A 27,568-nucleotide genomic window follows, 5' to 3' on the forward strand; every position below is an offset into this window, starting at 1 on the left:
CTGACAGTACCAACATTCTGTTCTCTTACATGTTTTCATGTAACAGGATAACAACAGGATAACAAGACACTGCTTTGGTAACTGTGGCAGTGTGAACACTAGGTGAAGCTGCAACTGGTGGAAATTCTCCTTTTAATGCAAATCTCCTACCCTACTCCTGGCTTTTCATCTTCTTGGTCTGGCAGATACCCAAGTGAATAAACATTTGCTTGATTCCTATCTAATATTAGAGACTGATTTGTTTCCCTATCTGTCTTGCTGTACAGACGTCTCTACATTCTATTTGCTTACTATGTGTCCTACTTAAGTCTGTCTTATTCTTACTGCATTTCTTTGCAATTATATATATATTTTAAACAACAGAACAGGTTGCCTTCTTAACCACTGGGTTTAAATTGGCTAGCCAAGTTCTTCTGTACTGTGATTTGATGTGCATTTGTGCTAGAGCATCCCCTGAGGTAACCAACACAATTCTGCAAAGCGAACTACATTTGGGGCTGCATACTATATAAAAACATTAGCCCTTATGGGCTGCCTAGTCCAGCATTCTGTTCTCACTGTGGCCAACCAGAGACCTAGAAAAAACCCACAAGCAGCATCCTGAGTGCAATAGCACTCTTCCCTCCTGCAGTTTCCAGCAATGGGTATCCAGAAGCACACCGCCTCTGGCAGTGGAGGTGAAGCACAGCAGTTGTGGCTAGTAGTACTCTGGTTCCAGCAGTGGTCAATCTCTTGCCCCAAGGAAACTCAGAAGTAGGCCATTTTGGGGACAGCCATACCTCTTGGTTTCTTCCCTGCAGGTGGGGATGTGAGGTCTACTGCCTCTGAGTAAGGAGATTCCATTTTTGTGAGCCAGCATTATCAGAGCAAATTAAGGCATCCTAAATGCCTTCTCTGACTGCCTATCTTTAGTTAGCCAAAATGGCACAACCCACTCATAAAAGAAAGGCATTAGCAAGTTCAGGGAGACTCTGAGGTTTGCATGAGTACAAAAAACAAAAGCCACTTTACAGAAACCTATTGAGATGGAATGGAATAGTGTTTCCTGGCAAAGGGCATGGCTGGCTGGCAATATGAACAGAAGGACTCTCACATTTTGGTGCATGCCTGACTTCTGAAAGACATTCAGGTCTCAACATACATGCCACAGAACTCACTTGATGGCCTTGGAGAAAATATTATCTCCAATCCTTTATGTTTTTCAGACTAAATGGAATGGTGATCAAGTCTGCCTGGGAGCCATCTCAGCAGTTCTGGAAATCCTGTTCCTTAATTCTAAACTCCTTAATCCTAAATGGCAGAGGTTGCTTAGTGGTGAGACAGGTGCATTCCATTGGGTTTTGAATGTCTTATGTAGATTTTTCAATTTCGTTGTTCTGTATGGGACAATGACAATAAAGATTATTGTATCGTATCCAAACACTCAGAGGTATTTTCTCCGTTGTTGCTTTGCCTGCTCCAGGACTCAGCAGTGGTTTTGAAAACAAAATCCTGAGCTCTTATTCTACCACAAATCATACACTGCAGCTGAGTGTCAGCCTCACTTTCCCTTCTGCAAAAAGGAAATTGTGCAGAGCAATCCTATGCACATTTGCTCAAATGTTAAGTTCCACTGATTTCATGGGGGGGGGGGATTTCAACATACTGGCGAAGTGGATCAAGTGCTAACTAGGCTAACTTGAATGCAAGAACTCCTTCTGACCATGGGCAGAAGTGAGATCCTGTGGAAGATTCAGCCAGTAGAAAGGAGGGATCTGTTGATCTTTTAGCTGAAGCTAACTAGTCCTTTTGAGAGGCAGTGGAAGACAGGAGTGTCTGGCATACTCTGGCCCATGTGGTCACGAAGAGTTGGCAGGACTAAATGACTAAACAACAACAGTCCTTTTGAATTGGCATTCGATTAGCTGGCTGAAACTACACCTAACTTCAGTGTTGGTTTTTTAACTCATGTGTTCAACAGTGGTGGTTCTATATAGTCAGACTAATGTGAACTGGGGAATTATTTTAGGTAGATACTCCTCTGTTGTTTGACAGGCTGTCAAAATCTGTAAATGAGGGCTTGATCAAACCTGACAAGAGTTCTTTCTGTTTCTTAGGATTGCACGAAGTCTTGAATTTAAATGGTCCCTCGTGTGCTGCCTGAATCCTACTTCTCCAGGCTATTTCCCTGTACAGCAAATGCAAATGTTGTAAACTAATGTGAATGGGAAATAATGTCACCTGCAAAATTAAAATTTAAAAGGTGGGGAGGACACACACACCATTTGCATGCCTCTATAAGGCTTTGTTCAAAAGAACAAAGCTTGGAAATCCACCCGATATCAACTGTTAAATCTACTTCAGGCCTCAAAATTAAGCACATTGGAGGGGCAGATGGCATTAAGGAAACTTAACCAGTGTATTTATTAGTATCCAGTCGCTTTTTGTGGTTTGTAAAAATAATAATAATATTTAAATAGCACCTTATTTTTCTTTTGCAACCCAGTCAGATGGGCGGGGTATAAATAATAAAAATTATTTATTATTTATTTTATTTTCCCAGGATACCTTCAGGAAAACTACGGTGAATTTCTCATCATCTCAAAACATCATCCGCGTGGCCGCTTTGTGGTCCGAAAGGGTGAAAGTTGGAAACCACTGGAAACAGCAGAAGTGAAGTGTGAGAACAGTTCTGTATTGGATAATGAAACGCGATCGAATAAAACAGCCGCCTGGAAGAGTCGCTTCCGCGATCGCCCTTTCCTTCTCCCTGCTCTTTCGCGGGAATCCACTTTCTTGGCTTTCCTCCTCCCCTTCGCTTTTTGACCATGCCGCTCTCGCTGCCCTCGGCCTCCCAGATCCGCTCAGCTACTCGCCCTCTCCCGCCGCCACCGCCGCGCCCCGGCCCCGCCTTGTTCGGAGCTGGCTTCGCGCCTCTCCCGCCGGCCCGGGGCGGCGCGGCTAGTGGGGCACTGGGTCGCCCGTCATCGAGGGGTCTCTCAGAGGCGCTTTAGGACCCAGCGGCGCAGCGGGAAGGCGCTGATCCCATGTGCTCCGGTCCCCTCCCCCTGCCTGCCTGCCTGCCTGCCTCTATTGTCTGAGGCTGAGCAGCCCGGCGGCGGCGGCGGCGGCCCGGGCAGGGATGCGCGGCTTGCGCAGCGCACCGGCGAGCGCGCACGGCTGGCGGCGCTGACTGCCCGCTCGCACCTGGAGTTTGGCGCCGCGGCGGAGCCGGGCTGCCGTGTGTGTGTGTGAGAGAGAGAGAGAGAGTGAGAACATGCGCTCCCCAGCGCCGGGAGTGGGGATCTGAGCCGGAGTTGGGAACGGATCGGCTCCTGGAGAATGGAATCCCCTCGTGCTGCTGCCCGCTGGCTCCTGCTGGCCGTCGCGCTGCTCCACCTGCGCGCCCCCGGAGGTGAGTCCTGGCTGGGGCTGGAGCCCCCTCGCCGATCCAGCTGCGTTTTTTGCCCCTGGCTGGGAAATGGGGGTGCGATCGCGACTTGGACGTGGGGGTCTCGCATGTTCCTAAAGCGATGGACCACCCTCCCCCGTCAAAAACCGATGCCGTCGCTCCCCCCTGGTTGGTAGCGACCCTCTTTTAAAAAGCGGGTTTTGAAAAACTATACTGCCTTCACTTCGGATCTCCATGGAAACAGCTGAACACCTCTGCGCGTCTGCGGGGTTTGTGTGCGTGGGGAGCCAATGGGCTCTTCTCCCCCTGCTCCCCCTCTCCGGACCCTTGAGCGCTGCTCCCTGATCCCCAAGGAGGTGCCCCTCCACTTGTTTCCCGGGCCAGCAATGCCCCCACCCCACTCGATCTCCCCGCACTGACAATCAGGTTGAAGTCGAGCATCCTTTCGACCCCCTCCACCTCGCGTTTTCATTTATTTGTTTACCGATTTACATGCCGGCTTTCAAAACAGAAGTTTCTCCCAAGGTAGCTTCGGAACCGAGCCCCCACTCTGCACCCCATAGGACCCCCCCCCCCCCATGTGCTTTGCAGTTGCTATCGCATCTTTTATGCGTCTTTACTCTACCTGCTGCTGAAGGGGGGGTGAGGGAAGAAGCAGATTTCCCTAGGACTTATCTTGAAATGCAAATGGCTCTTCAGTTGCTGCTGTAATTCAATTAGCTTTTGGTAACCCCCACCCCTTTTTTCCCCCAGCAAGACATGATTATTCCCCACAGTGTATCTCCCCCCACCCTCCAAGCCTGCAAGATGGGCAGGCTGCTTGCAAATGATTCAAGCCTTAGAGCTGATACTTCTTCCCTTGGGAAGCTGAAGCTGATGAAATTGTATATTGTGTGGAGAAAGAGAGAGCAGAATTCTACCTGTTCTGGCTGAGCCTCTCCCCTCAAATGCTCCACCCTATTCCCCAGTCCTCACTTCAGCCTTCTGAAGAAGCTTTTCTCCCAATATGGGTCCTTATGCTGATTTATTTGCGTCTGCGCTGAGACTGAGACTGTTCTCTGACTTTGATGTTCTACAGTCATTTTTCCACAGGCAATTTGTTGTAGTCAGAATGTGCCACTAGTCTTGCGTTGGTTTAGAATCTCGTATCAAGGCTTATAGATGACCACATACCGCTGTAGTGAGTAGCAGCACTTTTCAGCTGTGCTGAAGAGCGAGCATTTCCTCCATCATTTCCTCTTTTAAGCACAATTGTTGAGATTATAGCACCAATTCTCCCAGCTCTAGTATAAATTCCTATTAAGCAGAGGGTGCCAAGCAGTGCTTCTGCCCCTTCACTAATGTTAACTGCACAACTGTGTGCCTGGCTGATTTAAAAACTGCCTCCAGAGCCATATGCACAGCCATTGACGAAGGAATACGACCTAAGTCGATCCCTTAATGCAGATGGCTTTTGGCTGCATGCATGATATCCTCCACAACGTATCTTTGATGGTTTTGGCCAAAGAAGAGGCGCCCAACATTGTTTTGATCAGATTGTTCCTGTGTTGAATTCTTGACAGAAAGCTCATTTAGTCTCCTTGGAGCAAAGGATGTTTCTGAGCATCAGTCATCGTCGGAGCCATTTAAAAAGTGACGAATAAATCCTCCCCTTGGTCCTGTTCATTCAAGGGGAGCCTATGAAGCTACCAGGAAATTGTTATTGCCTGCAGTATCTCAAAGCGGTGGTGGATACATTTATTGTTCGCAGCCGCTGCTTTTGAAGTGATTGCAGAACTGGTGGGTGCTTTAAATGGGAACATCCCTGGGGAAAAACTGGTGTACAATATGGCATATCAAAGGAAGAGAGTCCTGATGGCCAAAAACAGAGGGAGAGAAACACAGGGAGATGATTAGATAGATAGATAGACCTTGAAGGGTGTAGCACCCACCCACTGAGGATTGTATGGAAGGAAAGGGGGAAAACTCAATCAATCCAAGAATGAAGAAGACAGGTTATATATCTGGATCATGTTGTCAAGCTGACGAGGGGGAAATTGATGGAAGAAATAGTGATTAGCGGAGAGGGGGAGCAGAGGTGACAAGAGGTCTCACCCTAAGGGAGGAAGAAGCTAAATTTGTAAAGAGACCACTTGTTTCCTTTCTCCTTCTGTAACCTAGAGGGGCAGGGGGTGATGTCACGGTATCTCTCAGCCATCTGCTGCTTCCTCAGGGGAAAGTCTGTGACCCGAAGCAGGGCCTGTGGGAGGTGCGATAAGGGGATCCCCGCAGGGCTCAACATCATTAATGCTCCACATACAGAGGATTGAGTGGGGAGAGCAGAACTGCTCAAGTTTATGGAGGTTGCATTATGGCCTGGGATGCACAGCTCCGTCTGTGTGTCAGCTTCATTGTTAGGCAGTTTCCAGAGGGGCAACTGTATTGTTAGTAGGTCACAGCAAAGACAACCAAAAGAGTCTTGTGGCACTTTGAAGTCTTAGCCGTTTTTAAAATGACGTATGCCATAATAAAATTACTTAGTCTTTAAGGTGCCACAAGACCCTTACTGTTGGGCAGAGCACTTCTACATCCCCACTATTAATGACCGCTAAGATCGGTACAATATAGTCAAGATACTGTCCTTGTCTGCCAAAGATAAGAAGAGGAGGGACAGGATTGCATGGTCCGTTTGTGGGATATATGATTTTCTTTGGTCAAAAAGAATTTTTTGTAACTTCTACATGGCTGTCACACAATTAAAACGTGCTGTTCCAAGTCTGAGTGAAGGGTATCCTTGCTCAACAATGGTAAAACGCTGTACATGCTCTCAGGAGTAGATTTAAATTTTCTGGTTTTCAAAAAATATGATTTTTTTAAAAAACTATCTTTGTGGAAAAAGAGGGGAGTGTAAGTTTTCCTTTAAAGTGCACACACACAGAGACACACACACACTCTTTTGTGGTAAATGTCCAAGAAAGCCTAAAATAAACTTTCTTTTGTAATTCACCCTTATCTCCAGATTTATTTATTTTTTGCAGTCTCTGACTTTCTCTATTACTTTCTTGGTCCCTTCATGTCTTTTATATGCTTGCTTAAGGGAATCTGATCTCCTCTGAAGATTTCTTTTTGTGTGTGCCCTTTTTGTGCCTGCATTTCCATTTTCTTTGTAGTGCTGGATGGCAGACTGTAATATTTTGGTTGGGGCGTTCCTAATTCCCTGAGCTGGGATGGCATATGCAGAGCAAGAGGATTTGGGTGGGGAATTACTTGCCAGCTCCCATCTAGGGATTTGGCTTTTTAGTCTTTTTGAAATCTTACTGCTTTCCCTGAATCATGGCCAGTATCTTTGGTTTGGTTGCTCCACTGATGCCTAGAATCTGACTGATGCTTGCTTTCCTATTTAGCCCGAAGAAGAGAAGGTTCATTTATGTATTAAATTGATATCCTGCCCTTTCTCCCAAAGGAGCCCAGGACAGCATCGAGATTAAAGGGATACAGGATAGTGCACTCTGAATATCTGCCATGTGGAAGGTGGAGCAGACTTTTTTTCTGCTGCCGCTGCAGAGGGCAGCTCTAAAACCAGCGGACAGAAATGGTAAAGAAGAAGATTTGGGTTAAACATTAGGAGAAATATACAAGATGTTCAAAAGTGGGACAGGCTGCATTGGGAGGTGGTGGTCTCCCACATTTAAGCAGACTTGATAGCAATCTGTCAGGGATGATGTCATTGCACCCTGTATTGTTGGTGCTGCCTTGAGCAGAGGTTGAACTAACGTGACCTCTGAGATCCCTTCCAGTTCTGTCATTCTACGATTCTCACCCAACATCACTTGGCCAACTCTAGCAGAGCATGAATGTGTAGCACGGGGGAGTGGGAGGGCTTGTTCTTCATTCAATGCATGCAAGCCCACCCATGCCTATGGTTTGGTCCTTGTCCTCCAGCACCCGTGTGACACACTGAGCTCATAGCATGGGAGAGTTGGAAGGGACCCTGAGTGTCATCTAGTCTAACCTCTGCAATGCAGGAATCTCAGCTAAAGCATCCATGGCAGGTGGCCATCCAACTTCTGCTTAAAAACCTCCAAGGAAGGAGAGTCTACCACCTTCCAAAGAAGTCCATTCCACTGTCAAACAGCTCTTACTGTCAGAAAGTTCTTCCTGATGTTCATTCAGAATCTCCTTTGAGCTTGTCACGAACAAAAGGTGTTTGGTTTTGTGCTGTACCCTTATTTCTAGATGCACACAAGAGAGAGAGAAAAAGGTGCAGTGTTAACATGTCCACGAACACAGCTGTGCCAGGACCACATCCTGTTTTGGTGCTTTCACTTTAACCCAGAAGAATTGAGTGGAATCCTTGTAAAAAAACAGGGATGTGACAACTCATATTGATATTATACGCCACCCAACCCTACAAAACATGTGATAACCACAAGCACAAAAGGAAACGTGCAGATAATATCAAAGAAAGATGAGTGAAATAGATAGCTCTGATCTCTCTGCTCTTGTCTGCAGTGCAGATGGGTAGGGGAGCAGGGCTGGACTCTATGGCACTTGCAAGATCAGGGACACCGGGAAGATGCATTTAGTCCCCCCAAACTGCCCTGTTCTTATGCGCCCTTTGTGTGCAGTTTCTTTGCATGTGGTGCCCTCCAAAGAATTGGCTGTACATTAGCTCCTGGCATTGGGGGACCGAGCCAGAAAAGTGTTAATGGGTTGGATGTGAATAAGGGAAACCTGGGTTCAAACCTCCACCCAGCCAGAAGGAGCTCACCTGTGTATCATTTGGACAGGGCATTATGTGTGAACCCATTTTACAGAACTGTGGCCAGAATCTATTGAAAATGCGTACATAAAGACCCTATCTCTATCTATCTATCTATCTATCTATCTATCTATCTATCTATCTATCTCTATCTATCTATCATCTATCTATCTATCTATCTATCTATCTATCTATCTATCTATCTATCATACTGGGATAGCTCAGCCAGCAGAGCATGAGACCCTTAATCTCAGGGTTGTGGGTTCAAGCCCCATTATGGGCAAAATATACCTGCGTTTCAAGGGGTTGGACTAGATGACCCTTGTGGTCCCTTCCAACTCTACAGTTCTATGATTCTTTCTATGTATGGCCAGAATAGATACACTGGAGGAATGGTGGGACAGGAATATTCTAGTGTTGGGGAAATGAACAGCGTCATTTTGAGAGAGCACCTTCCCCCAGCATGCTAGAATATGGCGTTTGGATGATTGGCACTTCACAATGGGAGGGGAGGGGATGGCGGACTTGCTGCCTGCTAAAAAAAATAACAACCCTTCGTTGGCCCAGTTTTAAAGGGATACTAATAGCCTTGGCAACCATCCGCTGCCCCAGTGGCTGTAGCAGCAACAGTGCTTGACCTAGCCCCTCGGACACAAGTGGGCACCTCTGTATCTTACTGAGGTTGCAGCTGGAAGGCTGTCTTTACAGCTAGAGATGTCATTCTTGTTTTTGAAGGGCAGCTGAAAAACAGCGAAACCTCAAGGCAGCAGCCTTCAAAAGATTCATCCCGAGTGATGTGCTGAATGCCATTTCCATGACTGCCTCCCCCCCCTCCGATGGACCACTACAACTGTCCTCCCAATGGGGCAGCTTGCTACTACACACCACACGTGCCCCCTCCCCCTCAGGCTCCTTTAAAGCTAGGATCATGATGCCTTTTTTCCCAGATAGATAATTCAGCGGAGCCTCTAATTAGGTTTCAGTTAATTAAGAGCAGCATCATTATCATTTTTAACATTGTTTGGGAGCTGGAGAAATCCCAAATTAAAGCTAAAACCCAAAATCTATTTGAATATTTTCCCCCATACACAAAATAATTGCGAGGGGAAGAAAAACAACATTCACCAAAACAGAACAACAATCCCTCCCTCAGACATCCTACAGCATTAAAATGGCTGCTTTGGAAAACCTCAAATCCCAGGTGGAACTGGGGTGTAGATAGAAATGTTAACAAAACTGAACAAAGCATATTAGCGGACAGATCAGAAGTTTCATTAGGTACAATGGGTGCCAAAGGAGCTCTTTACTGGTTTATTCTGGTGGGTTCCACACCTGCCTTAAAATGACCCCTCGTTAACCAATTTTGACCAGCATATTGTCCCCCCCCCCTTTTTATTGAAACCCACCTAACAGATGCGATGTAAGAGTGCACAAACTTGATTATAAGAATGCCAAGGCTTTGTTCCGTTCTTCTATCAAATCGCAAAATTTAAAAATAAGGGGCAGAGCAAAATTGTGGTGTCCATTCTCTGGAGCTTTTGAAATAAGGGGCATCCATTGTGTTTGACAGAGCTTTTGTGTGGAAATAAAGAACATCCCTTAAAAAGATGTGTATCTGCTCTCCCTAATCCCTGCTTTCCCCTGCTTAATTAATGCTGGTCTTTGGCCACCTTCTGAGTACTACTCTTCATAAAGAAAAAAAAAAGGGGGGGTGTTCTTTCTGACACTGGTGTAGTTGATATATTCACCCACCCCACCCAACTGATGTTTGACCTGATCATGATTTATTAATTCCAGGGAGAGAAGATTAAAAGATGAGACTTGTTAGAAAAATATTTTTTTGCTGACTGTCACTCAGTTCTTTGGCGATGGACAACTATGATGTGTGGTCCAAAGAGTTAAATGATCTGACTTGAAATCCCTTTCTCTCTCAGCTACTTGAGCTTTTTCATTCCATTTTCTCATCTGATGATGTGTTTGTACCGCTCTCTGGGTGCCCAGAGAATTCAGAGAAAGATGAGGTTTGCATTTCTAATGGGAAACAAGCAGAAATGCAAACACCTTAGACTTTTTAACACACACACAAACAAAATCTCCACAGGCTTTTCATGAACACAAAAGCAGAATTGCCAGCTCTAGGTACTCCTAATAATTGGATGTGTCTTTAAAAAGGATGTCATTTTCCTTCTACAATTCCATTTATTTCGTATTTGTCTTGTGCTTCTGGATTCTTTTAAATGCCTTGGTTTAAAATCCTTCATAACGAGAGCATTTTCTCTTCCCCAAAAGGCAGCTACGGTTTCAGATAACAGCCTGACATTAAGACAACTAAGGATTTTAAATTTGCTCATGGCACAATCCACCACGGGAGATCTCTTGTTCAGGCTCCATTGAAAACAACAGGGGCTAGCTACACAAGAGTGCGGCAGGGCTCCTGCACAGCTTCCATTCATCTCAGCGGCGCTTGTGCAGGAGATCTCCCAGGTGAGTGCTGCCCTAGGATTACTAACACACTGAAGAAATTAAAAAGATGTAAACTCGATGCTCTCGTTTTGCAGTACGCTTATGTCTACCAAGCCCCAGGTAAGACTGGGGGCAGTAGTCTGCAAACGGATGTACTGCTGCATTGGGAGAGAAAGTCTTTAGTTGAAAGAGCCCTGGCACTATTCCATTTTAGTAAATATCTATTCCTGCGAGAGAGGAGTCCTGTTGTCCAGGCAGCCCAGGAACTCCATACACACTTATTTAAAGTAGATGTATAAATGAGTAAATTAAGCGAATTTGGAATACGCAGAAAATATAAAAAATAAATTTAAGGAACTGGAGAAAGAGGGGGAAGGAAGTTGGGTTTTGAAATGTTAAAATGATTGTAAAATTATTGAAGTACATAAGATTGAAAACAATAATGATAATGAATGAATGAATTGTGGTACTTCTGAAAATTTACCTCCCCAACTGCTCTTACCTCAGCTGAAGAAAGGAGAGGTGTATGCACATTTTTTCCTTGATATGTTTTTTGTGTCTAGGGTATTTTTGGCAGGGAGGCAGCTCAAGAGAAAGGGTTTATGAAGCCTCTCTCACCCTCTGTGCCAATGCTCTCCTTCAAAGCTCAGCTTTGTCAGCTGCAGTGTACAGAAGAGGAAGGAAATGCCACTAAAAAGAATCTTGGGTCCACATGTAACATGTAATTCTGCCCCTGAATGAGCTTGAAATCGAATCCACAGGGTGTGTGGGAAGCTAATGGATTGATGAGAACCAGTAGTAAGAAGCCAGAGGAAAGTGAAATTAGGATCTGTTTCTTAGGTCTCTCCAAAGCATGGTACAAAATCTCTGTGAGTATTGAAAATACAGACAGTTAAGGCATCCGTAATCCTGAATAATGACCTAATTTTTACTTTTCCTATCATCTCATATACTCTGCTCTACCACCTCAGGCCTCTTAGGCATAATGTACCATGAAGTGCAGTTTACAAAATCATAGAGCTTGATTTTTTCCAAATCAGTGAGATGCCCAAATCAGCTCAGCTTGAGTTTGCAGTGGTAAATTGGAATGAAAGGCTCTCGGATTCATTCAGAAATATGGTTTGTTTTTGTTTTTTTAAAACCACACACACACACGGTAGGATTTCTGTGTCTTAGCTGCCATTCAAGCATGAAGACATCCTGAGATGGACCTTGGCAGGAGGTGGAGTAGCACTGCCTTGGGCTAGGAATCTGTCTGATCCCATAAACAGAACTAGGTTGGCTCATATCTAACTGCCAAATGTCATGCATCTCACACTGCCATTCATGCATTTTCTGGTTGCATGCATTTCCGTGCTACCTTTGTGGGATTTTCAAAGAGAGCTGGAAAATTCTCCGTGAATGTGGCATAATTTAATCTCCTTTTCCAGACCATTAAAAAAAAAATCCTGCATATTTAATCTTTTAGAAGCTTGAAATGTTATGCTTATTGAGCAGTTTAAAAAAATTGCTAGCATTGTCCTTGTGTTAGAGTTTATTAGATTACCAATTATAGGTCCCGTTTTTCAAATACAGTGGTGCCCCGCAAGATGAAATTAATTTGTTCTGCGAGTTTTTTCGTTCTACAAGTTTTTTCATCTTGCGAAGTACCAATGTGTATTGACGGTTTCCCATAGGAATGCATTGGCAGTTTAAAAAAAAAAAGGCGCAAGACGTTTCGTCTTGCGAAGCAAGCCCATAGGGAAATCCGCCTTGCGAAAACGAAAAACTCTTTCGTCTTGCGAGTTTTTCGTCTTCCGAGGCATTCGTCTTGCGCGGCACCACTGTAACTGATTTGAAGCTAAAAGGTGATGTAGCCTATATATTAATAGTGAGTGAGTATGGATTGTTATGTAGCCAAAATAGTACAATCCGTACATGAGGGAGATATCAGCAGGCTTGGGCAGACCCCAAGATTTTCAGTACAAATCATATTTGCTGGGGGAGGGGAATCTCAAAACAGCCCATAGAGGACTGAGTGTGTTCAGTGGGCATAGAATGTGGACTGACTATTGAGAGTGAAAAGGCTGAAAATGGGGTCAGGAGAGAGGAAATGGAATGGAGTATCCTGGTAGAGTGCATGACGGTTTGGTTGGAACTCTGAACAGGAGCACTCTGCACTGACATGTTTGTTGCAGGTCCCTCTTACTAACTTTGCTTCCGAATCACACCCATTTATTATTTATACCCCACCCCTCTGGCTGGGCTTCCCCAGCCACTCTGGGCGGCTTCCAACAAAATATTAAAACACAGTAATGCATCAAACATTAAAAGCTTCCCTAAACAGGTCTGCCTTCAGATGTCTTCTAAAAGTCTGGTAGTTGTTGTTTTCTTTGACATCTAGTGGGAGGGTTTTCCACAGGGCGGGTGCCACTACCGAGAAGGCCCTCTGCCTGGTTCCCTGTAACTTGGCTTCTCACAGTGAAGGAACTGCCAGCAGTCCCTCAGAGCTGGGCCTCAGTGTCCGGGCAAAACAATGGGGGTGGAGACGCTCCTTCAGATATACTGGACCAAGGCCATTTAGGGCTTTAAAGGTCGGCACCAACACTTTGAATTGTGCTCGGAAAGGTACCAGTAGTGGATTTAGGTTCACCCCCACCAAATAAATGATGACCGCTGCTTAGAATCGTTAACCAAGGTTATGTGTCCATAACCCCAATTCAAAAGCAAGAACTGCTTGGCAATTTTTGTGGTGTGCCTTTTCTCGCAGCCCATTTTTGTGGTGTACCACATGCAGCCCATTCTTTAAGCTTCTACAGACAGACCACCTATTATCGATCAGGCTCAATATACTGTAGTTAAATTGAGTTATTCTGATAGGCCCCAATTCCTGTAAGTATTTAGCTAGAAATGAATGCAAGGTTTGGGTGGCTCTCCTTGTTATTTTTCTCTAGTTTTGTATATGGACAACTGTGCCCTTTATCCCCTTTAGTGGCATATCTACCACACTTATACTAAACAGATGGGATAGCTAAATGCTAAACTCTGAATCCTAAAATATACAGGGATATGCAAATAACTGTTTGGGTTTTCTTGGTTTGGTTAAATTTTTTACACACATTGCTCTGTGCTCATTTGGCAGCTGCATAGACAGCTGAACATCGAGTTTCTAAGGAGGGAAAGAAATCACCATCATAAAAAATAAGACAATCCAAGATCAGCCATGAATCAGAGACGCTGTGCTGGGGGCCAAACCTATAATCTGACTGTAATAGGAGTGGGTATCAGGGCTCCACAGTTATTAGAACATCAATTGGAGAGAGATGAGAAACTTCCTGAAATATCTTCCCGAGAGAGAAATTGGAAGTCGTGTTTTTGCTTTCCAGAATGTGTATGAGTACTACAACAGCATGTGCGTGAAATTTATGTGGAGAATTGTCACTGCTTTTCCTTTTTCCACACCTTGATTTCGGTTTAGTAGGGTAAGGAGGGCCAGAAAAAGTCAGAGTGCTTCTGGCTCTTGAATCCTAGGTCTGAGGCTGGAACACATGAGGTTTGACTTTGATTCCTGGTTCAAACAAGATTAAAGGTTCCCAATGCCCCACCCATGCATTGAAATAGCATGTGAGGGCTGGTGTTGCTGATGTATGCAGCAGCCACACATCTGTCCATACATTCAGCCAGCGTGTGAAGTGGATTTACTGACTGGTGAACATGTCTAGGACGCCCCCATGTGAGGGGAGCATCCTGATTGGGCGCCAGAGTCCTCCACTGCATCAAGGAGCTGGGTCTGCACATGGAGCTCCTTCTCACACTGGCCAGACATGCAGACACCAGGGGCCATGACTGCTGCACGTGTCTGTGGGGATTATGACTAGTCTGTATGACCCCATGCTCCCTGCACCCATTTGAACACATGGAAGGTGGGACACCTGAATTCTGGCAAGTATTCACTGCCTTTATTTCAGCCTTTCCTATCGCTAGTCAGGGTTTTGTGGAACAGCACTTGTATATCTGGACTGGGGTATGGGGAGAGGTTGAAAGGCTGATGTTGATGGACGTGGTTCTCCTCTTTGCAGTGGACTGTGAATCTGAGTCTCCTGATGCGGTGTACCTTCCAGCCGAACTAAAAGTGCTAAATGGCCCAGAGTACTTCCGTCTTCAGCGTACGGACCGCTACATGCCAGGAAATGCCTCCCTCAGCTCCCGCTCAGAGACCTTCCTCTTCCTCCACCGTCGACTGTCAGGGAAGCCCACCATCCAAGCTGGCTACCCCCCTTTCACAGCTCAGCAGGTAAATAGTCACATGCAGCTGTGCAAGGGGACTCCCTTTCCTTTCTTGATTCCTGCTGTGAGGTGCTTCAGCAGAGCTCAAGACTTTCTCTCTTCCCCAGGCAATACCAGCTGATGACTCCCAATCCACAGACGTCTCCACTGCCTGGGACATCCGGGCTGTGTCCATTGAGGGCACAGTGTCCCCTTACGAGCCATACACCAGGGTGCTCTTCCACCTCCAAGGGCAGGACTGGATGTCAAGACAGCAGGCCCTGCCATGCGTCACCTTACATGTCTTCCACCAGGCCCAAGTGGTTCATCGTGCCTGCCACCTCCAGGTTGGTCAATGAGATGCCACTCTTTTGGGCAGTCGTCATCGTCCCTGCCAACTGCCTTACTTGGGAGAGATTTGGTACATGACCCTGAAATGTCATAGGATAGTCTTCACCAGCCTGATGCTCTCCCCATGTTTGGGACTGCAATTCTTACCAGCACTCTCTCCTCACAGGGGCTGATGGGAGTTGTAGTCCCAAACATCTGGAGGGCACCAGGCCGGCTGAGGCCCACAGAATAAGTTCTGGTATGATTCACTGTAAGGAGTCTCTTGTAAGCATCTATCAACAAACTAGAAAGTGGAATGTCAAAGCTGGCCAGGGATGTCATATGAATCCCCTTCCTTGGATTATTATTATTATTTTAATTTTTAAGAAGAGAATGGACAAACATTCATCTGCTATGGTTTAAGTCTACAAATCCCTGATGTTCCAGGTGGTAGGACTCATGAGGCTCCTTCCAGCACTGTGATTCTATTGCAGAGATGGATAGCATGAGACTCTTAATCTCATTGTTGTGGGTTCAAGCCCCATGTAGTCCCTCCTAACTCTACAGTTCTGTGATTCTATGACATTACGGCTCACACACTTGTAATGTTCGCAAAGGAGAGTGAATTTCAGGAGAGGAAGCTTGTCATTATAGTTCTCCAGAGGTGAGAAAAATCCCCTCTTACACAGAACGTTAAATTTATACAACGGGTGCCTTGTTTTCTATAGCATTGTTATTTCCGTTGCATGTTGGATAATATGAAACTGTTTCCAAAATTGGAAAAACCTTTTTGCCCCCCCCCATAAAAAGATGAATGGGCTCTTCTAAATATCTGTGTGTGGGGAACATTTCTGCTTTTAAAATAACTGGTTGTTGTTTTTAATTACACTCATACCACTCATCAAAAGAAAGCAACATTTAACAAGCTCTCCAATGTTCATTCAGAACACATGTGAAAATGTTTAGTACTTTGCTGGGAAGAAAACCGAAATGATAAAGCACTGGAATTACCCTAGGCAGGTGTTGGCTTCCATACGGAGGACGCTTCACTGCGGCTTCACACATTGAGAAATGCAGGGTTCTACTTTTGCAGGTTTCCTGGAAGTGCAGAAATCAAATGTGACTCACAGCTCTACTTACCAGGACTTTCTGTAATGTGTGAAGCTGCCCTCAGGGTGCTCATATGAAGAAGGGAGGGTGCATATTCTGTTCTTCCATGCATTCTCTTGGTGGCGGGGGATAGTTCAATCTGTTAACATGGGAGAGGCATTTGTGAGCAAGTCAGTGATTCTTCAAGCCATTCCGTTGCTCTTGCTGAAGCCTGGGAGGTTTAACATCCAACTTGTAAAGGGCTGCAAAATGTCAACAGTTCAACTTGGCCTTCCCTGTAGTAGCCCATTAGCTTTATTCCCCGAGCCCCCTGTCAGTTACCGGTGGCAACTGGTTGAGTGGTGGCCAAGCTCAGCAGAGAGCTCCCTCTGCACCCTGAGGCCAAGCATGTGGTAACTGTCAGATCTGCCTTTTTTTGAGCTGGTGGCCTGGTAATGTCAGAGTGAGTCTGTGAAGTTCCGCCTTGACGTGGGCTTCCTGCTGCTTGCTGGTCCTGCTTTACTGACTGCTCTGGCTTCAAATCCCCACCAGAAGATGTGTGGGCTAGGTGAGACAGAAAAGACAGGGACAGAAGGAGAGAGATAGATGATGAGCAAGAACGAGTGGAAATGGAATATGGTGACAAGCAGGATGGGCCCTTCCATGAACCAAGGTGAGCCTCTTAAATCAGGTGGCAGAATGCGCAGGGCAGCAGATGGTGCTTCTCACCGCCCAGTCCCCCATGGCTGGCCTCCCACAGTCCCACCCACCACCCCGCTGTCACCTACCCACCCTTTGGCAAATTTGGGCCCTGTGTGTGTCAGCCAAGGCCACAGAGCCACCATCACTGACCACTTCCTAACTAAGTGGCACAAAAGCTGATTTCTGGTCACTGGACCAAAGTGGACAGCAGCTATATTCCTGCAGCTACCCTGCCCCCAATCCCCTTTCATCAGAGTGAGGTATTATGGCATGAGATAGGCCCAGAAAGAGCTTGCACCACAGCGGCAAAATGTAGGACCTCTGAGGCCCTCTTGGTCAGTCACTCAAAGTGTCTTTCAAAGTGAGGTGGGATAGCTGCCCTACCAAGACTGGTTGAGAGGAAAAGAGTGGTTGGGAGGAGGGGTGGGGAGAAAGAGCAGCTGCCGGGCGACATTTCTTGGTCTGCTTCAGTCATCAAAGTGTATTGGGCTGACCCTGGTTGTAGAGTAAGGGGAGGTGAAAGTAGCTTTCTTGGACTCCAGAAGTAAGGGACTACAGTCGTACCTCAGGTTACATACACTTCAGGTTACGTACGTTTCAGGTTACAGATTCCACTAACCCAGAAATAGTACCTCGGGTTAAGAACTTTGCTTCAGGATGAGAACAGAAATCGTGCTCCGGCAGCATGGCAGCAGCAGGAGGCCCCGTTAGCTATTGTGCTTCAGGTTAAGAACAGGTTCAGGTTAAGAACGGACCTCCGGAACGAATTAAGTACTTAACCCGAGGTACCACTGTATAGCTCAATGGTGGAGCAGTTGCGGCATGTCCAGAAGGCCCATTTCTGGCATCTCCAATTATAAGCACCCCAGAGAGCTAGTCTGAGAGAGACCTTTCCTGAGATCCTTGAGACTCAATCAGAGCAGGCCATACTGGACTAGACAGACCAATAGCCTGACTCGGTGTAAGGCTGCTGCATGGGTTCACATACCATGAGGAGGGTCTTAAAAGGAGCACATGGTTTGTCTCTCTCTGCTTCTCCTGACCAGGCACCGCTGGGTGTGTGTGTGGTGGAACTCGAGCTCCCCCCTCGCTGGTTCTCTCCTGCACCCGCCAGCAGCCAAAGGAAGGGAGAGGATTCCACCATCACTCCTCTGCGGGCTGAGCTGTACTACACCCTGGAGCCCACGCTGCCCGGGAGGACGCCGAGAGAGTGCCCCCATGTCCGACCCCGGGAAAGGCCACGTCCGGGCACTGAGGGTGGCAAGGAGCGACTGCACTACGTGGGCCCGGTCGATATCAGGGTAATGAGCCTGCCGCGGCGCCAGGAAGTGCGGCTGGACGACAACGTGATGGTCCGTGTCCCTGACATGGCCCTTCGCCCGGGGCAGCTCTTCACAGCCACCCTCATCCTGCAGCAGAACTTCACGGCCGACCTACTGATCCTCCGGTGAGTCAGGGGAGCCAGGCTTTGGGATTCCAGCCATAACGTTTTCATTCCAGTGAATGACAAAGGAATCTGAATTCTTAGGGGGAGCTTTCTAGTCAACAGTGGTTATATTAATTCTTAACAATCAGAGAGCACTTTCAAGTGTTCGGGCGCTTTGCATGTGTTATTTAGTTGTGATCCTTGCTAAAACTTGAGCGTCAGTATTCTTATCCCTCAATACGGTTTATCTAAGGTCACTTCATGACAGAGGCAAGAATCAAACTGGGGACATCCTGATCCACAGCTCATTCTGTTAGCCACTATGCTACACTAGCTCGCTGGTGCCGTCTTCCCTCAATTATAGGCAGTTCAAGCCTTGGGGTGCTCATTTCTCCGGGGCCTGGCCCTCGTTATTCCTTAGCCTATCACCAGAGCTGCTGTGATACTGTTTTGCTGGCTTTTTCCTGCCTACACACCTTACTTTGCTGCTTTTCCTTTCAGGATCAAGGTGAAGAAAGGGTTACAGGTTTTGGCAGCTCGCCCTACCAGGCCAGAGGCTTGGACTGCAAAGCTGGACAAGTTCAAGGGTGCCAAACACCACACAGCTCTGGTCACTTGTCGGCGTTCCCTTACTAGTGGCTTGGACTGGAGGTAGGTGCTCATTGGACTTCTCTTGGTGCCATGAGGGCTAGAAACTTTTTGTTTATTTCAAAGGAAAGCTGAGATTTTCAGGAAATAGGAATCTCTACCCAGTATCACTTCTGTGGTGTTTTTTTTTGAAGTTCTTGTGGAATTCCAATATACTCACAGCCCTTACTATTATCTCTTTCAGTGGAATTGTTTTGTCTGCTGAACACAAAGACTATACAAGGGACTCTTGAGGGAGAGCTATACTGTTCAGCTACAGTAATGTAGATAGTCAGTCTTGTTTTGAGAGGCTCACCCTTCACCTCTCTCTGTGAAGAAAGTAAGGAGATAAGAGAACTTTGAGACAGAAAAACACACCAAACCCTCTCCTTATCCTCTATAAAGGAATGTCAACTAGGTGACTGGAGCAACTTTCATTGGTCCAGACTGTCTTTAAGCAATATTTGATTATAGTGTCTCCTCCTTATTCTCTGCTGTAGCCTGAATAAAAGACTGGGTCTGGTGATGTGTGAAACTTAACTGTTTGTCCCCCTGTAAGCTTGGTCAGCCAGCTAAATAGAAATTCAGGAATTTATTTGAAAAAATTATTGGGTGTTTTTCTTCCTATCCGACCTTTCCACTCTGTAATGAACAAAAATTGAGAACAAGTCACATAAGCATTAAGAGACAGTATAAATCTCAGCATTGTTCTAGAGGTTAAGCCAAATGCCTGCTGGAATAAAAACCTTTCAAGTCATGACAGAAAACCAAGACTGAGGGGGCCCAGGGCAAAGTGCTCCACCTCCTGGGCTCCACAGAAGAGAGTGCCCACCACCCCTGCTTCTTCCAACTGTGCTTCTGATAGTAGCAGGACAATCTCGAAAGGCCTCCGTCACTGATCTAAGTTGAACAGGCCCAGTGAAGTTCTATGATCTACTCAGCTTCTCCTGGGCTCTGTGTTTACTTCTGCTTTACACTTAGTGTGTTGTTGCCTATCCTTATCGCCATCTAGGGCAGCAGATTCCCCAGAGTTCCTGTATCTGGATTTTGTCGTGGAGAATGGCACAGGGGGCCTAGCTTCTAACCGTCCTGTCACCTGGCAAGTGGAGTATCCTGGCCAGGACCCCGAGGCTGAGAAGGACAAGATGGTGTGGGAGATCCAAGTGTCGGAGCGAGATGTGCGGGCCTTGGTTCCACTGGTGAAGGTGAGGCCTAGAAGGGCTGTGCTTCCCCTCCTCATAAGGTACCCCTGAGGGGCATCTAACATTGGTTCCTCACTTTTTTTTTTCTTGACCCTCTTCAGGAGCAGGAGATTGTGAACACTGCCCTCCTCACAGGAATCCCCCACTCAGTGCCTGTGAAGCTGGTTGTGGTAGAGACTGGGGGAGCAGTATCCGAGGTCACGGATCAGATGGGCTGTGAGTCTTCCAACAAGCAGGTCCTGCAGGTGAGAAGCTAATATGCCTCACAAAGGGCCTGTTTCCCTCTCTGTGGCCACAGGATTAAAATCCGCTTCCTAGGGGTCTTAACTCCAGACTTCATTCTTTGTCCATATCTCTGGGACAAGTCTCTGTAGCCCCCAAAATGACCAGACGCCCATTTTGTGTAAATCTGGTGTTTTTATCTGTCCACCTTATACATGCAGTGCTGTTATGCACCTGTCTTCCTGTGCTCCTTGCAAGCCTCCTCTTTGTTTCATCTGTTCTTACACAGTATCCTTCCTCCTGCCTCCCAGCTTCAGACTTGGCAAACCATGGATTTGTCCCATTCTTTAATGTAGGCCTCAGCCTTCTAGTTGCCTCCATGACGGGCCTTGTCCTCATCAGTCTTCTGTCTTGAGCTTACTCTGTCCTCTTCCTCTGTCTTTTCATGGGTTGGGCTAAAGTGACTGAAAAATGTTGGGCCACAGGAAAGACAAATGTACCTCTCCCTGCCCCCCTCAACCCCCCCCCCCACTCTCCTCTTTCCCCTACCACAAATCTTGGGCCCCTGCCAGATCTGCCTTCTTCAGTAGGCTACAAGAAGCCCCATAAGACTTCCTGGCTACAGTCGCTGAATGAACTGCGCATCAGGGGGAGGGAAGAGGAAGCATATAACAGGCCTATGGCCAGGTCCATAATCAGAAATGGGACCTGAACATCTTTCTTCTCACCTGCTCTGCACCCTTATGCGGTCTTCCAGCATATTCTTGGGCGCTTGTCTCTGTATTTGTGGACTTTCTTGATGTGTTCCTCAATTTTCCCTCAGGTATCTGACGTGTGTGACGCTGTCTACGTAGGGGGGAAAGAGAGCCGAGGGGCACGTGGCGTACGGGTGGATTTCTGGTACCGTCGGCTGCACGCTTCACTGCTCTTTACTGTCTGGGCCCCACTGCTGCCCCTGCGCATTGAGCTGACAGACACCTCTCTAGAGCAGGTGCGAGGCTGGAGGGTACCTGGTCCGGCCCCAGATGGGTAAGTGCTGTGGAACCAAGTTGGGTTAACTGAGCCCAGTGTTTACGCGACAGAGTGAGGTCTGTGTGCTCTCTGTGCTTAAGCAAGAGGAGAGGGAAGATATGAGGGATAATCTCAAGGGAGTGTTTAGAGTGGGGATGGGGAACCTGTGGCCTTCCAGCTGTTGTTGGACTCCCCAACTCCCATCAGCCCCAGCCACCATGCCCAGTGGTGAGGGGTGGTGGAAGTTGCAATCCAGCAACATCTTGGCAGGTGGGTGTCAAAGGATCCCCTTCCCTGATTTAGTCAATGGCCAGAGCTTTGATACTTGTAGGGTGAGCGACTTCTCATTTCTCCGTGCAAGCCCAGTGGTTCCATATAGACAGCTGTTGCCATGTGGGCCAGAGAGAACAAAGAATGCAAAACAGAATGATGTATTCATGGACAGTGTTCAAAATTTGCCAGCCACGTTTTGCTACTGGCGCGGATCAAGTTGCAACTACTTGGAGATTTCTGGGCGCCAGGTTGGCGACTGACATCTCCATCCAGCCTTGACTTGGGTGTAGCAAAGTCTTGTGCTTCTGTGCAAATCATGGCCCCCTTGTTGGGCATCTTAGTCCTCCATCATCACATCAAGGAAATAAGTGCAGGGCTGAGTACAGATATATTTGATTGTGCTTCAGCCTTTCCACAGACCCCCCCCCCCAAATGGACTCACAGATCACAGCTTAAAAACCTCTGTCTTAGTCTGTAGTTAACACCCTTTTCATTTCCACTGTGTGTTTTTCTCCTTCTTGCATACCGAGACAAGTGAATTGTTGTAAGAGCAAGCTACAGTCAAGCAGTGTAGTTGAGATAGTAGGATCATGTAGTGTTAGAGGGGGCCTTGAGAGTCATCTAGTCCAACCCCCTGGCGAATAGACATTCCGTTGTGGCAACCATAACCTAGGTTTAAGGTGCCATTTGGCACCTAGCTTATATATCTGAGTTTCTGCTCATGGATGGTCTAGAAGCATGGTTTCCAAATGCCCCATAGTCTTTGTCGACATCAGCCTGTTGGTTGATGCTGGGAATACATGGCTCCTCTAAGGCAAGACAGAGCACTGCTCTGCTCCCCTCCCCTTTGATTCCTCTCTTCATGGTGGCTTTCCTCTGTGTCGGTACCTTTCCTGGCACTGCTCTCTACGGTTCTTTAATAAATGGTTCCTGTTATCCTGTCAGGTGGCTGCTGGGGAGATACCTAAATCGCTGAAAAATAACTTGGGGAATTGATTATTTCCATTTGCATTTTGGCAGAGAGATTAATGGCGACAGTGCTCCAGACATATTGTATTGTCTGGAAGTTCCTTGAACATCTTTAATGATCAACGAACAAACAAAGCATGGCTGGTGGTGGTGCCTTGATTAATACCCAGTGCACAGCAAGCAAGAGATGATGATGTTAATTATGGTATAATATAGTGCCTACAAACTACTAGGTGCTTCACACATCATTCTCCCTAAGAGCTCACAATCTAAAATAACACACAGAGGAGAAAGGGTAAGGGAGGAGAAGGGAAGAGAAGCATGAGAGTGTGCAAGGAGATAATTTTTTTTTTGCCTAGGTGCAAAGTACCTAAGCTACACAGCAGGATGGCCACTTGACTCAAGTTATAATGGAAATGTCATCTCGATCTTTGGAACTCCCCGCCCATTGATGTGGGCAGGTGCCTTTGCTGTAGCATTTCAGCAGCTGCTGAAAACCTTTATTTGTTTCAGAAACCCTACCCAGGCATATAATTTTAGCATATAATTCTACTACATACCTTTTAAAAGTTCAGGTTTAATTTTAACTTGTTATGTTTACTTGGTTTTAATCTTTGCTTTTATCAATTTTTTTCCAAATGAATATTTTGGAATTTTTCATTGGAAACTACTTAGAGGTCTTGTGTTGATACAGACTGCTAAAATAAAATCTAAAAATGGTAGGAATTACATTGTGCACACTTGGAACACTCGGTACTCTTGTAGGAAGGTGGAGTAGATGTTAATTTCATGTAAGGGTTTACTTGGGGATAATTCCAACCTCTTTTATAAAGCTTTTGTCGGGATTACTGAGATAATGCACCTCGAGTGCATTACTTGAAATGTGCGATTATAAATGCTCAGTACAAGTTGTCCCTCCTCTTCCGACCAGCAGTCCAACAGAGCCTGAAGACGGTGGAGAGGAAGCCGAGAGAAGAGCTCGTGGCTGCCGTCTCCAGTACCAGCGTGCCGGAGTCCGTTTCCTTGCCCATTTTGTGGCTCACCCACTAGATGGTGGCCGTCACTTGACCTATATGCCAAGCTCTGATTGGCTGCTGGATGTCTCTCATCTGGTGCAAAAGCACGCTAGAATCCAGGACCCCCGAGTGGCAACACTGGAAGGTGGAAATGTAGTGGTTGGCCAGGAACCAGGAATGACATCTGTGGAGGTAAGGGGCTGGCCAGGGGGGAAAGAGAGGCGGGGGTGCTGTTTGTTGGCTGCTGAGATGAAGTGGGGCGAGAAGCTTGCTTGATGTGTGATGATAACCTCAGATGGGTTGCTAGAAGTCTGGGCATGTGCTTTGGATGTAACGGGATGGCAGAGGTGTTTGGGGAAAAGGTGGAGCAATGGGAAGAGTGAACACCTATGAACAGGTGGATGTGATCTGAACACAGTTAGGATAGGTGATATGGTTTGCTGTGGGAGGAGGGAGTCAGAAGACAGGACACTGAAGTGGGGAACAAAGTGGGAAAGATCCCAGGGTAGGATGACAGGTACAAGCACAAGCTGTATTGACACATGTACAAGCGTTTGTGTGAAACGTTACCTGTGTACACTTGTTTATTTGTACAGCTCAACCATTGGGTACACAAATGGTACGTTCGCTGAACATTACATGTGAATAATTATGCAAGTGTGCAGCTCAACTGTTTTGAGTTCACATACTCTACACTTGTTGAAGGTAATGTGTGAATGCCCCAGTGGTGAATGCAGGGAAGCTACAAGGGAATATGGCAGTCATGCAAATAGCCCACAAGAATTTTCCTTTTACATATATTTGTCAATCACAAGTGGGAAACCAGCTTCCCTTACACACCAGAGGACGCTTGGTACTAGTTATCTATTTACAAGCTGAAGCAATTCAGAGGAATATCAAAGAATAAAGGTACTGGTTCTGCGAAAAGTCTCCTCTTGAGGGTCATCATGTCCTCTCTATCCCCTGGTTCAGGTGCGTTCTCCTGTTTCTGACTCTATCCTGGGGGAGCAGACCCTGGTGGTGACGGAGGAGAAGGTCTCCATCTCAGAGCTGCAGGCCCAGCTAGTCTCAGGCCTCTCGCTGACACTCTCCATGGAGCCAGGACACCTGAATGTCTTCACTGCAACGTGTCAGGGACTCTCTGCTCTGCGCTCCCTGAAGCAGGTGAGAAGATGCTGCAGTAGATAGCAGAGGAAGGGCCCTATTGGGCAGTTGGTGGTGTGGCAAGTTTAAGGCTCATCAGCCATTTGGTCCAAGGAAGTGATGGAGGGTGCACATGGAAGATGAAGCCCCCATCCTGCTGTGGTCCACCCAGGTAGGAGCTGGATTTCATGGCTGCCACTGAAACCTGCAGCCTTGTGTCTCCTCCTCCAGTCTGGCAAAATCTACCTGTACAGACATGTGGCTTGGCACAGTTGTGCTGTGAGTTTCCTTGCCTCCACAAATGAGGACCTGAAAAAGGGGAACCAACCAAAGTCCTCCAGGCAGATTTGCAAAATGCAATTCAATAAACAAAAAAGCTTCAGTACAAATGACATAAAAAACATCAGAAGCAACACCAAAGCAACACCAAAAAAGAGGCACAAATCAGGCGAGCATGAATTCATATGAAAGCCAGCCTCTTAAGGACTTTTGACCTCCAGCCCTGAGGGGGCAATTACCCAGGTTACAGGGGGTCAGTCCCACCATGCACTGCTCCAGATATGGCAAGCCTACCTCATATTAAACTCGGGTGTGTGTCTAATCTGTGTGGTCTCCTCCACCTCCTGATCCCACATTCCCTTTCCTTGCAGGAAGCAGCGCTGACCATCTGGCTGGTATTCACTGACCACACCTTGGCCCCTGTAGAGCTTTATGGCTGGCGGGATGCGGTGCTCTCGCTATCTTCGCTGAACCCTCGCGTGGTCTCCGTGCGGCTGGATGAGGAGCAGGCTCGCCCCGTGGCCGTGGCGGAGGGGCCGGGCCGAGGATCCCTCCTGCAGCTGAGCCTGCACCCCCCAGACTCCTGCCGCAAGGGCAAGCATAGGGCCCCCCTCTCCCAGGGCACCATGTGGCTGGAAGTGAACTTTGGCCAACACCTCCCAACCACAGGCAGCCCACAGCAGCAGGACCCCGGTCTCCACGGCGAACCCCCTTTCCAGCGAGCAGAAGGCGCCATGTCAGGCGAAGCAGTGACGGTTGCAACCGTCACCGAAAGCGGAAGGGGCTCACGGAGGCGCAGCCCGGTGGGAGTGGGGCCACCCATGACCAAATTTGAGGAGCCTGGCGGCAGCTCCTATAACAACCCTGAGGAGGTGGAGGTGGAGGAGGAGGACGAGATAGTGAAGGCCCCTGCCAAGGTGACGGATCTGGAGATAGGCATGTATGTTCTGCTGGGGGTTTTCTGCCTCGCCATCTTCATCTTCCTCATCAACTGTGTGGTCTTTGTCCTCCGCTACCAGCGCAAGGAGCCCCCTGACGCTGGTTCAGGGCCGGCTTCTTCCGCCCCGCAGCCCCACAACTGGGTCTGGCTGGGCACTGACCAAGAGGAGCTTAGCCGGCAGCTGGATCTGCGCCACCAGCACTGCCAGGACCAACCCCTGGGCCCTTCCGGCACCAGCGACGGCTGCTGCTGCTGTGCGGGTCCAGAAGGGAAGCTGGAGGCTGTGGCTCAGGAGAGCCCAGGTCCGCCGCCACTGCCACCGCCGGGGCCAGAGACGGGCATTTCTGCCAGCACTCTGGGCCTGCCTGCCCCTGGGAGCCCTGCCCTCACCACCACCTTGTCTAGAAAGAAGGAGGGCAGGGAGGTGGGTGGCCGGCGGAAGCGTGTGGAGTTTGTGACCTTCGCGTCCCCCCCTGGCTCTGCTCCCAGCCCCCCGCCTTCCGCGCCTGCCGTTCAGTCCATCCTGGTGGCCAGCGAAGATGACATCCGCTGGGTGTGCGAGGACATGGGGCTGCACGACCCAGACGAGCTGCGCAGCTACATGGAGAGGATCCGGGGCAGCTCCTGACCTCTGGCTCTCCCGTGACCCACCTGTACCCATAGGGGCAAACCAATAAGGGATTGGCACCTGCAAGCTCCCCCCCCCCCCCCCGGGTGCTCTCCTAGGGTCATCCAGCTGGGCGTTCTCCCCTTTCCCCCCTTTCTGAAGAGGGCTCTACACAACAGGAAACCAGCCTTGGGTTACTCGGCCAGGGATACTTGGCTGCTCTCTCTATGTTAGAGATCTCCTTCCTTGGCTGCACCACTAAGCCCACTCTCTTTTCATGCCGGAGAGGGATGTGCTGGGTTGGAGTCCTCCCCTTCCTGCTATGACCTCAGTGGAGCTACCTCTCCCTCGCGGGGACAGAACCTGGGTTGCCCTCGTTGCTTCTCCCCTACTCCCACCCCAGGAGGTTTCTAACTAGAGTGGGGGGGGTGAGGACTTTGCAGGCTGGAAATCAGCTGCCCAGAGCAAGCCAACTGCAATGTGTTCTGGAGGGGGATCCTGGGGGCCAGTGGGGGTGCCTTCCTCCCCCCAGACCTCCCTTATTGCTTTGACCCTCATTGCCAGTTTGTGTCCATTGTGGTGGTTTGAACAGCGAGTGTCCCTTCCTTCCTGTGGTCTTGAGCCTGGGGCTCTTCCCCTCCCCGCAACTCCCACACCCCACCTCCAAAAAAAGAAAAGCAAGCCGGGCAAGGGCAGAACTCCAGCAAGCACCGGCCGGTCCTTTTTCACCCCAGCTGTGTGCCTGGTGTCTTTTAACAGTTTTGTACAATCGCTCATATTTTATACCTGTAGTATTGGGAGGCTGCCAGGCAAGTCCTTTTATTTATGGAAGATTTTTAATTCTTACATTGTTAATAAAAATAAATGATAATTGAAAATAACGAAGGTTTCT

General features: G+C 47.8%; 1 protein-coding gene across 1 annotated transcript; it reads left to right on the forward strand.

Moving 5' to 3' along the window:
• Positions 1–2,542: 2,542 nt before the first annotated feature.
• On the forward strand, positions 2,543–27,557 carry TMEM132A (transmembrane protein 132A). Its single transcript, XM_083416384.1, has 11 exons — positions 2,543–3,394; positions 14,654–14,868; positions 14,969–15,187; positions 18,008–18,408; positions 18,889–19,038; positions 20,027–20,219; positions 20,318–20,461; positions 21,262–21,467; positions 23,623–23,899; positions 24,680–24,871; positions 25,501–27,557. Exons 1-11 carry the CDS (start codon positions 3,322–3,324, stop codon positions 26,695–26,697), a joined length of 3,267 nt encoding a protein of 1,088 aa, XP_083272510.1. The 5' UTR covers positions 2,543–3,321; the 3' UTR covers positions 26,698–27,557.
• Positions 27,558–27,568: the final 11 nt, after the last annotated feature.

Source organism: Podarcis tiliguerta (genome assembly GCF_965153285.1).
Source record: "Podarcis tiliguerta genome assembly, chromosome: 1".
NCBI classification, from domain to species: Eukaryota; Metazoa; Chordata; class Lepidosauria; order Squamata; family Lacertidae; genus Podarcis; species Podarcis tiliguerta.

What these genes read in the sequence shown, in the direction of transcription:
- TMEM132A (XM_083416384.1), top strand. Translation starts at nt 3,322, where the DNA reads ATGGAATCCCCTCGTGCTGCTGCCCGCTGGCTCCTGCTGGCCGTCGCG. An exon ending in GCCGACCTACTGATCCTCCG is followed by an intron (nt 18,409 to 18,888) that starts GTGAGTCAGGGG and finishes TTTTCCTTTCAG; the next exon opens with GATCAAGGTGAAGAAAGGGT. An exon ending in CTCTGCGCTCCCTGAAGCAG is followed by an intron (nt 24,872 to 25,500) that starts GTGAGAAGATGC and finishes CTTTCCTTGCAG; the next exon opens with GAAGCAGCGCTGACCATCTG.